The 13,371-nt window shown below is 37.3% G+C and overlaps 1 protein-coding gene across 8 annotated transcripts in view; it reads left to right on the top strand.

Moving 5' to 3' along the window:
• SNTG1 (syntrophin gamma 1) overlaps nt 1–13,371 on the top strand; it is an 891,115-nt gene that overhangs the window by 534,685 nt on the left and 343,059 nt on the right. For 6 of the 8 annotated variants that reach the window (XM_050801928.1, XM_050801925.1, XM_050801927.1 and 3 more), the window contains 3 exons: nt 4,542–4,599; nt 5,420–5,463; nt 5,552–5,593. In XM_050801928.1, coding sequence (XP_050657885.1) covers nt 4,542–4,599; nt 5,420–5,463; nt 5,552–5,593 — 144 coding nt within the window. Of the gene's footprint in view, nt 1–2,032; nt 2,196–4,541; nt 4,600–4,722; nt 4,834–5,419; nt 5,464–5,551; nt 5,594–13,371 lie in introns of all 8 variants that reach the window. The other 2 variants (XM_050801930.1, XM_050801929.1) reach the window with 2 other exon arrangements.

Here is a 13,371-nt window from a genome sequence, read left to right as displayed (position 1 = left end):
TATCTCCCCTATTTCACCGCTGAGTAATGACCATTTCCCTATTTTAGACTTTCATATGAAGGTAATCATATAGCATGTGAAAAAGACAATTATTTTTTTCCCAAAATCAAACGAAGTATGTTGGCAGACAAAGATAGCATCCAGAAGGATGATGACTCTTGCCCATATTCCTCCAGGTGATATTCCTTTACTTGCCTCTTCTGTAACTGTCCATTGCAGCTCTTAACTCTAATTACTGTTATTCTCTGCTTACAAGTAGTTTCCTTTCTCTAAAAGGAAAAGTAATGGTTAGCTCTATGCATCTTCCCTGCACCCCATGCCCCATAATATGATTGACTGATTGGAGCAATAATAATATTGAATTGAAAAGATTACTTGGCAAGACTCCTGATGCTCTAAAAGCAGTCCAGGTTGTATTTGGTGATATTTCACAGTAACACTGGTAAAATCATTGTGTTGAGTCCTTCTCAAAATGCTTTAGATGGGATTTTATATCCTTCTTCCTACAGAGCTAGCTATAAAATCCACTATGTGTTGTAAAAAGAATACTACAAAGCTGAACGATGTATGTGTGAACATTACCTAGGCTGTGCTTTAGAACACTGCCTCCCTTTTCCTAATCTTGGATTTCTCCATAAACTAGAATAACAGTGCTCAGTTAATTCCAACATTCTCTAAACCATAGTCAGGAGCCACAGCCCCACCCAGGAGTGCCTTGGGGATAAGATGGTGACGAAAACCTTTTCCCGAACGCATGCCATTTATACTCCAGTAGGAAAGTAGACTTTGATCAAATTGTTACCAAAATAAATGTAAATCATAGGCATGATCCGGTGCTACATAACTGAATTATTTCAAGTAAGGAGACACTGAAGGAGGAGGCTTTAAGCCAGAATTTCAAAATGAACAGTTTCCAGGTTAGGAGGGAGGGAGGAGCATACCTGGCCAGACAACAGTGCATGCTCGTGTCCTTCAGGTTCAGGGCGATGGAGGTCCAGGAGCTGCACTGGAAGAGGGGCAGTTTAAAGATTCTCATTATTATTCAAGTGTCATGGAAGCCTATCACCTGTTTTAAACAGGGCAAGCCACATAATTTGATTATTGACTGGAAAACCTTACATTTCCCCATTTAGGCCCCGCACGAAATCTAATTAACTATAGCAGCTGAGCTGCTCACATTTTTTTCAGTAATGAAGGCAATATGATTTTGAGTTCCAATTTTATCTTCTGAGTTTTGTCTTACAATTTAGTAATTACTAAAGTCATTTTCAGAAATTAGTTTAAAAAGTATGTCAGGCTCCAAATGTCTAATTTAAAAGCAAAAAACAAAAACAACAACAACAAAAAACAGTCCAGAGGCAGTGGCTTATGCCTATAATCCCAGCATTTTGGGAGGTCGAGGCAGGCAGATCACCCGAGGTCAGGGAGGGGCCAACATGGTGAAATCCCATCTCTACAAAAATACCAAAATTAGTGGGGCATGATGCTGGGTGCCTGTAATCCCAGCTACTCAGAAGGCTGAGGTGGGAGAATCACCTGAACTGGAAAGTGGAGGTTGCAATGAGTCAAGATCGTGCCATTGCACTCCAGCCTGTGAACAGAGTGAGACTCCCTCTCAAAAAAATAAAATAAAATAAAAACAGAATAACAAAACCCAAAAGCCATGTTTGGATTCAAACCACTCAAATTTTAGGATAAATTTTACATGTAAAAGAAAAATTATGGTAAAATAAATATTAGTTACATTTTGCATTACAAAGATAGTTATAATACTCTCCCCTTAACCTTGGGGGATACATTCCAAGACCCCAGTAGTTGCCCGGAACTGCAGACAGTATTGAATCCTATACTGCATATAATATATTTGCTTACATATGCATATTTGTGATAAAGTTTAATTTGAAAATTAGTATAGTAAAAGATGAACAGTAACTAATAATACAATGGAACAATTATAACAATACACTATAATAAAAGTTATGTGAATGTGCTTCCTTTCTCTCACAAAATACTGTATTGTACTGTACCCTAGATAACTGAAAGCACAGAAAGCGAAACACAAATAAGCAGGGGATTGCTGTACCAGTCTGGGTGTTGAAGAAAGAATGGGATTATTGAGCCAACCTGCAGAAAACCTCTATCTCAAAAGCCTTGTCTCTGGACACCAAGAATAGGTTTCCCAATGTCCCGCCATGGTAATTTGCATTAATAGTCTATGCATTAAAATAATTTGTGTTCAGTAGTAGAGTAAGAGAAAAGGGTGAAATGCAAAAACAGCTGAAGGAAAATAGTCTGATAACAGCCTCACTGATGAGACCAGCAAAAACATTGTTTTTCCCTGTCCCAGAATATCTGAATCACTATATCTGGATGATGGCTTCATCTTTTAATTTCACCTAAAAGTTCATCAGTTAATGACTCATTTGAGTTAACCAGCTTTTTCCTTCTAAGAAACGTAGATGCATCCTTAACATCCTTTCTAATTTCCAAGTATCTCTAGAGGCTATCAGTGACCTTACACTAGGCCTGGGAAAGCCTTAGACTTCATTAACTAATTCACTCATTCAATTCAACAAACATTTCAAAGATAAACTAGACATTATTTCAGGCACTAGGTTTACATCAATGCATGAAACAAACTACCAATAACGTCGTCCCCTGAAGAAATTTGCATTTTAGTTACTGTGAGAAATGTGCATGTTAGATAAGCAAAATGGAGCATAAAATTTCCACTTATAAATATTAAGGATCTTTGAAGGGATTAGTCCTAATCACCACTTTAATGCTATGTGAGTTTCCTCATAAATCTTAATAGATGGACAGCATAATAGCCATCCTTTATTCAGTGTTTACTGTGTGCAGATAAGCACATAATTTCCACCACACTATCAGCCACAAATCACTATCTCTGCTCTAATCAGAGGCAGGGTCATCTTAGACACAGTCTGTGTTTGTTAGGGACACACAGACCAACCAGCAGAACAAGTGGGAGCCATTGTAACCTACACCAGTGTCTTCCCACATAGAGCTGAGGGGTGCAGTGCACAAATATTAGGTTGCTGTGAAACAGTGAGGAAAAGGGAATTGAGCAGTGCGCTTGAAATTCAGTGTGAGTAGGACAGTTTTCATTATCTTAATTATCATATTTCTTCTTAATATTCTGGAAGTGGAAAGGACTCTACTTGCCAAGAAAAAAAAATTAAATGTTCCTGCTTTTTAAAAAAACGATTGACTATTTTATATTTAAGTATACTGGCAATTCAGTGTTAAAAATGGACATGCAAGGGAAAAAAGAGTATCTCTTCCAAAATAATTTTATGTGCTTGGAAAACAGAAGGCTTAGGTGGTTTACATATTCTGAAGATAGAACAACTTCAATGGAATTCAGACTGTCTTTTCAACTAGCCTGTGTTACAAGTTCTATGCTTCTTTTCATGTGTGACATTTTATTCTTTTATGTACTGATTTCATTTTTCGACTACTGCTTTTAACTTTCTCAACACTGTAATAAAAAAAAAAAACGGGATTTTTGTTCAGTTTTTAAGGATTCATTTTATTTTCCTTCACGTAAATTTAGCTTACTTGTCTTTCTTTTTTCATATCTCATTGGGTCAAATAAAAAATAGTACTATTGCAGGCCGGGTGCGGTGACTCACGTCTGTAATCCCAGCACTTTGGGAGGCTGAGGCGGATGGATCACAAGGTCAGGAGATCGAAACTATCCTGGCCAACATGGTGAAACCCCGTCTGTACTAAAAATACAAAAATTAGCTCGGTGTGGCACACCTATAGTCCCAGCTACTCGGGAGGCTGAGGCAGGAGAATGGTGTGAACTTGGGAGGCGAAGGTTGCATTGAACCAAGATCGCACCACTGCACTCCAGCCTGGGCGACAGAGCAAGTCTCCGTCTCAACAAACAAACAAACAAATAAATAAATAAACAAATAGTAGTACTTCAATATTCTTGGCAGTATGTTTTACTCTGTAAAATTTGTAGTATGTGCTTTCACACAAAGAGGAATTCAATACTAAGGAAGGAAATGCAGATGAATCCCTGGTTTTTCATACATATGCACATTCTGATTTTGTTTATCCATTTGTTTGGGTAAAGTTCTCTCTGCTTCCTTGGCATCCCAAGGGGTCACTGCACCACCAAAAGCCCTTAGCTGCCAGCATAGAATAACTTAGCAGGATACCAGTAATATATAATTATCTGGTGTTTGGAATCCTAAGTAAGAATTTCTATTGGACAGCATTGTTACACATTGAAGAGAATACCTATCTAAATACATAATCAATATTTATTGATAAATGAAAACTTTCAAAGCCAGTTGTTATTATTGGATGTCTCAGCAAAATTCTAAACAGGTAGATAATTTTCATGGGAGCACTATCTCCTTAGTGGAGAAATTCTACAAGTTTATTTAAATTCTAGCCGGTATCCACTTAACATTCCGTTCAGAACCTGTATCGTTTCTTAGCTAAAAGCAGCATTTTTTTTTTTACATTAAAAAGTACAGTGTATGATTTTCTCCTTTCAGGGAGGAGCAGAACATAACATTCCGGTTGTCGTTTCAAAAATCTCCAAGGAACAAAGAGGTAACGTGTTTAGAGAATTGTGTACCAGCCATTTCTTTAAGACATTGTTTTTGAAGTGTGACATGATATTTAAGAATCATAAACTATGATGTGATTGACTGGCTTCAGCTTCCCCACCTTCAGGCATTAGTGGCTGAGTTCGCTTCCTGGGTCCTTTCCCTTTATCCTCTTGTCGGGGAGGGCTTCTCTCACAGAAGGGGAACAAGGATGAAAGATAGGAACCCATGAAAGCAGGTATGAGTTAGGGACTGCACGGCTTTTCAGTTGTTTCATTAAACCAACAAAGATACAAAAGTAATGATAACAAGTCCCATTGAGTAAAGACAATTTAAAGTATCTGTTTTTCAGTGCTAATTTGCAATTTTACTCAGCTAACCATTCATAAGAAACTGTAGGAAAACTAATGGAGATATAAAGCAGATGTTGCAATAACTGAAATTAGTAAAACAATATAATGTTTAAAAATGAACTTGGAGCCAATTCCATAGATGACGGATTAAATGTCTATGTCTTAAACTTTTTCACAGAGACCTAATAATCTTAAGTGCATTAGAAAATGTGGTCTCCTACCCTTAGAAAAGCGGCTCACTTTTAGCAACTGTTAGGTCTGCAATAGTAAAAGTAAATGTATCTGCATGTGCTTCAGTAATTAGACTGAATCATATTGTTTTGAATTTCCATTTTTTCTGGATCTTTTAAGATGCTAACCATATAAAACACTTAATTTTTATATTTGTAAATTTTATCTTTAATTAAAAGTCCTTTCATCTGAATAGCAAAAATAGTCAATATGTTATCACCTGTGCTTTTTCATTCACAGCGGAACTTTCGGGACTACTCTTTATTGGAGATGCAATTCTACAGGTATACATTTTATCATTATATTTGTGGTCAAAACATTAACTCAGTTTACAATATGCCATAGGAAACTATGCTTTTCTTTTCATTGCAGATAAATGGCATTAATGTGAGAAAATGTAGACATGAAGAAGTGGTGAGTTTACTTTTTCCTAATGTTATAATTTTCCCCATGTGCAAATAAGAATTTAGTGCATTGCTGAAGATTGTCATTTCATTCATTAGGCAGATATGACATTTATCCAGTTTGATATCAGATTTTCAAATGTTCTCTTGTTTTTTTTTTTTTTAATTAGAAATAGATTAATGAGTCCTATCAAGGATGAAATGTGTTTTGAAGTTCTTACTTAAAGATGAACATTTTCTATGTTTTTCCAGTTTTTCTATCTACCCCTACCAGTCAATGTCCACTAAATACACCATTAGGTGAAATGTATCTCTAAATCTCTGTAAATGTTTAAAAGCTTATAAACAATTCATTTATGCCTGTAGAATGTCAGACAGTACAGGCATCCCTCTCTATTTATGGGATTTCACATTGGCAGATTCAACCAACCATCTGTAGAAAATACTTGAGGAAGAATAATAAGAAATAACAATCAATAATAAAAATAATTCAAAACAATATAACAATTATTACATAGCATTTGCATTATATTAGATATTACAGGTTATCTAAAGATGATTTTAGGCATACAGGAGGATATGCATAGTTTGTATGCAAATATTACAACTTGTTATATAAGGGACTTGAGCATCCATGGGTGTTGGTATCCTCTGGGGTCCTTCCTGGAACCAATCCCCCACAGATAGATTACCTAGGAACAAATGGAAGGACATATAAAGACTGCAAGTGTGTATTGTCTGTGTGTGTGAGTGTGTGTGTTTGTGTGTGTGTGTGTGTGTGTGTGTGTGTGTGAGAGAGAGAGAGAGAGAAGAGAGAGAGAGAACCTTAACCTCAAGGCAGACAGGTTTAACACTAGACAGAGTAGTCATCCAGTTTTATGGCGGTGTTTTCTTAGATTTGTGAATGTGCAGATTCCCAAGCCCTGGAATTACATATTCTAATTTAACAAGTTTGGGTGGGCCCAGGGATGTGGATTTTAGCAACCGGCTTAAGTGGTTCCATTATAGGTGGCTTCTAAATTCAACTTTCAGAGAAGCTGAAAGGTTAAGGAACTTCTGTTGGGGGTGGTGAAATGACATTAAAAAAATACAGAAAGGAATAAGACTGTGATAGGCATTCTGGGACATGTCTGTCTTGGTTGATTAAATATCATTCTAAAACCTCACTGATTTCTGTATCAGCTCCTATGGGAAACAGTAGAGGAGAAATTGTATTTAAAAGTTTATACTCAAAGGCCAAAGAAAATAAGGAATACTGTAGCCCTTTTGCTTGTCACAGCTCTAGTTTATTTGGGTTTTGAATAGACTGCTCCTCTGTTAAAAGCTATTTAGAGAAAACTATGTTGATACATTTCAAATCTCAGAGAGGCAACCTCAAGTGTCTGTGAAAAGCCACGGCTGCACAAGAACTGATATGAAGGAAGGTTTTTAATTAGGAACACTTGGCATAAATAATCAAGATTTTTTAGTATTTGTCACTTGTCTTTGTCTTCTTAAAATCTTATTTGAGCCATGCTCTTGCCATTCTGTTCTCAACTTTATGTAAAATATACATATTTCAAGTCCCAAGTTTCCTACAAATATGTGCAAAGAGAACTAATATTTTAGAACAAATTTGTAAACAAGTGAGAAACCAGCACAGCACAGAGCCTTCTATTTTGCAGATTCCTATGTAAATTTTAAATATAGTCACATAAGCCAAGCTGCTTGTAACTTGACTCTTCTTTCAAAAGCACAAAGTGATTTTAAACTCATTACCCAGGGAGTAAAAACAAGTGCATTCTCTTTTAAAACCACATGCTGTTAGATGGAATGCAATTTGCCCTTCAGAGGCAGGCAGCATGCTTAGACAAACTGAGATGGAGCTTTGATTAAACAGATTAGTGCGGCATGAAAGATTAGAACGCGCTAATAATTCCACTTCTGAATGGTGCTCATTTTGTTATAAAGGAAAGAAATTTGGGATTGTATTGCAAATTATATGTGGTCCTTCACAAAAAATTTTATTTTTTTCTGAGAAGCTTAACTCTACCAGCTTTGAAATATGAGTACTAATATTTTCATTTATATCTAATAATTGACTTTCCAACAGCTATTAGATGCTTTGTCCTCACTGCTTATTAGCTAAGCCAATAGACTTACACCTCAGCAGAACAGAGATATTAATTAAATGTTTAATAATAAACCTACAAGGGCAGAAAAAGTTATAACAAGCTCAGAGAATGTAGGTGGTTTTCAGTTAGCATGCTGATATACCACATTTCTTATTCCAAATAGCATGCTGATATGCCAGATTCCTTGTAAAACACCAAATTCAGAAACAAATTGGGCAGGTATGGAAGCATGTTGTTTGTGCATATGTAACTTTTATTTTATACACCTACGCTATTCCTTGATGTTAGAAATTGTGCATTCAGCCTATGATCGGCTTTACCGTCAAACAGGCTTCAACAGTGTAAATGTTTTGTGTTGGAGTTATTAGGTTTGATTTATATAGAAGGGGGATTTTACATTGTCCAGGTAGTGGACAGTACCGGTGCTGTGAGCAGTGGGTGCTCAGTAGATTTGTGGATGGGATTCTGTAACCAAATGCCTAGAATTAGATCACGGAAGCATTTACATCTACTGTATATATTTCTCATGGGACCAGTACGGGAGTATAATAAGTGAATTCCTGGCTTCATTCACATCACCCACTGCATTCTTGCTGGAAGATTGTTAAGGAAGAGAATCTCACAGTTTCCTCATGACAGGAAACTAGAACCAGTGCCCAGCACTGCTTGGCATGCAGCATAGTGCATACATAGGGCTTCAATGCTCAGAAACAACTCTGCAAATCGTAGCTCAACCACTTATGAACATTGTAATTTAAGGTCAACAGAATGAACTAGCCTTTTCTATCTCTCTATTATGTATTCAAAAAAATGAACAATTAATAAATGTTGTGGGAATGAATGAGAATACCATATGTGAAACTCCAAGCATATACCTGGCAATTAAGTGGTCATACATTATTTTGATACCACCAAATGCCGCCGCTCACATGCTGCTGCTCATCTCCCTATTCCCCCTCCATGGGCACTGCTGTGTCAAGGTGGGACAGGGTCTGCTTAGGACCCATGATGGGTCCTGGGGGGTCACACACAGACAGAGTCAATGCTGCTGCTCAGCATCCCATGCTTCCTTCAACAATTCCAGTGAGGAGTTGACATCGTAAAGAGTGGCAAGGCAAGACTGGCAGGACTGTGTGAAAAATGGGGATTCCTTGTTCATCCTAGCAGTGTGTCTTTTTATTTTCCATGTGAACATGTTTTGGAGCTTATGAGTTGTGCCTCCAAGACACCAAAACCCATCAAGGAAAGCGATCTATTGCCACTGCAGATGTTAACATTGATGCTACTCTCTTTGCCACTGAACCCTAAACACAGTAAGCTGATGGCCATCTCTATATCTTGTCATCTGTATTTTTCTTTTGCTTAACAAGTAAACTGATCACATATCAAGAATTATTTGGGCTAGGTGTGGTGGCTCATGCCTATAATCCCAGCACTTTGGGAGGCTGAGGTGGGTGGATCATGAGGTCAGGAGTTCAAGACCACCCTGGCCAACATGGTGAAACCCCATCTCTACGAAAAATACAAAAAAATTAGCTGGGCGTGGTGACATGCACATGTAACCCCAGCTAATCAGGAGGCTGAGGCAGGAGAATTGCTTGAACCCGGGAGGCGGAGGTTGCAGTGAGCTGAGGTCATGTCACTGCACTCTAGCCTGGGCGACAGAGCAAGACTCCATCTGAAAAAAATCAAACAAAACAAAATTAAACAACAACAACAACAAAAAATGAATTGTGTGAGTGGCTGGGTGGCTGGACGCAGTGGCTCACGCCTGTAATCCCAGCACCTTGGGAGGCCCAGGAGAGCAGATCACTTGAGACCAAAGATTCCAGACCAGCCTGGCCAACATGGTGAAACCCTGTCTCTACTAAAAATACAAAAATTAGTCAGACGTGGTGGTGCACGCCTGTGATCCCAACTACTCAGGCGGTTGAGGCAACAGATTTGCTTGAACCCAGGAGGCAGAAGTTGCAGTGAACTGAGATTGTGCCACTACACTCCAGCCTCTCAGACAGAGCTAAAAAAAAAAAAGTACTTACCTGAGTGCCATCTATGTGAAAACTCTAACACTGAATACTTTTTGAGGCTGAGTACTTTGTGTGATAAGAAAGAATATATAAATAACTCTATATCACTGTAACCTTATTGGTATGTGGGCATCATTTCTTTTGATTTTAATAATTGAGTATACAAAAAATTTAAGAAAACTATTAGAAAGGGGCAATATGAAAACAATGTTTATTTACAATGGTCTCTAACATATAACAATGGTGATCTTCTTCTCTTCACCAGAAATAATAGGAAATAAGATTTAACTATAGCAGAAAAGTATTCATTGAGTAAAAAGCATCCTGGTTCTAACAAGATAATCCATTCGCATAACTGAAATTTCCATCTAACGAGACTTTTGAAAGAGTAAATCATCATTAGGCAAAGCAAGATGGATGCATAGCTGATTCCAGAGGTTGCCTTTTAAAGTAGCATTTCCGCTTTCAGACTTGAGATTTATGGGTTTCAACAAAAGTATGTTCATTTGCTTTTTGTTTCTATGATTTTCATGAATAGAATTTATTAGGTAATTTGAATTGCAAAAATTAACACCTAATTCTGAAGTCATGACTTTGAACTAAACTCTAAAAAAATTCATAATTCTAAAAGAATAGAATGAGTAACTAAAACTATGTAATTTAAAATGACACCTTCATACAATGAAAACAAATGCTGATAAAACCTAATGCAAAAATCCTGGTTAATAGCATTTTGCTTGTTATGATATATGCCTAACTTAATTTAAAATTTCCATTGGAGTAAGAACATATTCTTTTTTACTTTAATCAGACAAAAACAATACAAGAGTTATAACAAATCATCTCGGAAAAGGTATAAATTTATGTATTGCAACAATCTGGGAGGTTTTATGTGTCACCAAGGAACAAATTTAGGATGTGAATTGAGCACAAAGATCATTTTAGATTAAAATATCATGAGGTACAAGTCATGTTTTACCTAACTGCTGACTATTACATTGTTTACAATCTGAAAATAGGTTTTGAGCTCTAAGTGATTAATACTTCCTTAAGAATTCTAACCATACTGGATAATTTTTCTCTGAATTAACTTCCACCAAGGAATGCCATATACAATGTAATTTAACTTTTAATGTTTCTCAGTGCTCTGGGAAATGTTTAGTGCAACCACAAAAAGGCCAGAAATACTGTCTACACTATGCCTGCTTTTGAAAAGAAATAAAATATCCTTGCCTTATTTTCATACTTAGCTTTGCATTAATACTTTTAGGGATGCCTTTTTTGCTAGACCCACCTGTCCGTCCCCTGTATAAGTTATGCATCCAGACAGCACAGGTGACATTTTAATGACATACATGCTTATACTGACCGCTGATTCTTATCAAATCTTTATTTGTGGTCTATTTTTTGAGTGAAATTGAACATCTTAGAGAACTGAAAGACCTGATTTTGCAAGGTTCCATCTAGTCCATCCCTTCAGCTGTAACAAAATACTTGCAACTGGATAGCTTATAACTAATAGAGGCTTTTTTTTTCCCCTCACCGTCATGGAGACTGGGAGGTCCAAGATTAATTCACCAGCAGGCTTGGAGTCCACTGAGGGCTGCTCTCTGCTTTAAAGATGGTATCTTTTTGCAGCCTCCTCTGGAAGAGATGAAAGCTGGGTGGGTCCTCACACAGCAGAAAATATTTGAAGGGCCAAGCAACTCTCTGAAGATCCTTTATGAGAACATTAGTTCTGTGCATGAGAGTGGAACCTTCATGATTTAATAACTTCCCAAAAGACTCTACCACTTGCTCTACCACTGTGGGGGTCAAGTTTCAATATAAAATTTAGAGGGACACAAATGTTCAAACCTTAGCACGTTCTATTAATGAGACAAAACCAGGCCTGAAAAACCAACTACTTAGTAAAGCCCCAGCCAATTTCCTTGTAGAGGAGTCTAAAAACAGGATACACCCCAGCAGGCACACCTAAACCAGGTCAAATTGGGAAGAGAAAGCTGGCAGGGCAGGCATGGGTGTGCCTGCAATCCCTTCACACATTCCGCAGGGATCTTCTCAGACACTCTCCTGTCTGAGGGATTGGAATGAGGAATGTATGTTATACAAATTCTATAATTTTCACATAGCTGACATTTTATTTTAAAATAATCAGCTCATCAAACTGAAAGCCAAGAAGAAACCATATGACAATGGAGGTTTTAACACAAGGTAAAAGTTTTGTCACACTTTTCCACTCTGTGATGTTGATAAAGGGCCTCATTCTCTCCCTCGTTTCTCTCATCTGAAGGATTAAGAGTTTGAAGTAGATTATTGCTTAGGTCTTTTTCAGGTAAAATGTTCAATTCTTTCATTGTCAAATAACACAAACATTTGTTAAAGCCTACAGAGTTGCAGCACACAAAGAGAAACCTCTAATGGGGATACCTATGGGCCTCCCTGGATGACAACGCATCTACACTGGCTCAGCAATGGTCACAAATGCACCATGATGATGCAAGATATTAATAATAGGGGAACTCTTTGTATTCCTGACTCTCCAAATTCTCTATCAAAAGACAATTTTAAGGCCTTCCCAAGGAGCAAATGTACAATTTTAAGCAAATGAATACAGAGATGTGAGATTAGGCAAAATGTTTTTACTTCTCTCCCCTTTTGAAATACTTTCTATATGATAATGAATAACTCTTTAAACGTAAAAATCGTAAAGATAAAAGAGGAGGAGAATAGAAGACAAGGGGAAAGGGTTGTTGGCAATATTATTTAAGAATAGAGAGCAGATAGATGGAGCGGGGAGGGGGGACCTAAAGGGCCAAGGGGCTATAGTCAAAGTCACCATTCAGCAAACATCCCCGCTGCAGGCCTCAGACAGGAATCGTGGATGGGAGTGTGGAAAGGAAGGATTGAAGAGGTGTAGTCAAGAACAGGCAATCGAATTAGAGTTCAAGAGGCTCTGAGTATTCAGCCCCAGGCACTGCCGTAAGTACAGTGAGATGTCCATTATGGGCAGTAAGTGCTCTGTGTTTGTCCTTCCTTCAGCTCTCAGAATATTGGCAGCCGGTTTCACCACTCAGAGAAGAGGTGAGAGGATTCTTTTTTAGTGAAATTGATCTAACAGAAATAATCCACAAATAATACATTTGGACTCTCCTGGTGCAAACAGAGTTCACACTAAACCTCACAGTGGAACTCAGTCAATAAACCATGAGTCCTGTACCCAACGCTGTCAATTTGCTTTTCAGTGTCTCACTCTGAAATATTTTGTGATACCAAAGGATCATTAAGATTTGAAGAAAATCAACCACATCAAAGGCAGAGGCTAAAACAGGAAAAAAAAAATTGAGTAAACAGACAAAGCAAGGTTTATTTAGCAAAAGGATTTTATATTGTAATATTTTCAGATAGATGGTGAAAATTAATTTGTAAATGAATTAACGCTACCATTATATATAAAAGGAACATGCAGAAAAAGAAGAACTCTTGGATATTAACACTTTGATATCCATCTTTAAAAATTAGATTACAAAAATGTTGGGAAACATATCAAAATGGAATAAAGTAGCAAACAAGAAGGTAATATGGCAGATAAAGAATATGAGAGACAGCACATTCAATAATTTTGACATTGAACCAATGGAATTCAG

Source organism: Macaca thibetana, chromosome 8 (genome assembly GCF_024542745.1).
Source record: "Macaca thibetana thibetana isolate TM-01 chromosome 8, ASM2454274v1, whole genome shotgun sequence".
NCBI classification, from domain to species: Eukaryota; Metazoa; Chordata; class Mammalia; order Primates; family Cercopithecidae; genus Macaca; species Macaca thibetana.
Note: the sequence above shows the minus strand (reverse complement) of the source record. Positions and strands in the feature narration are given on the sequence as shown.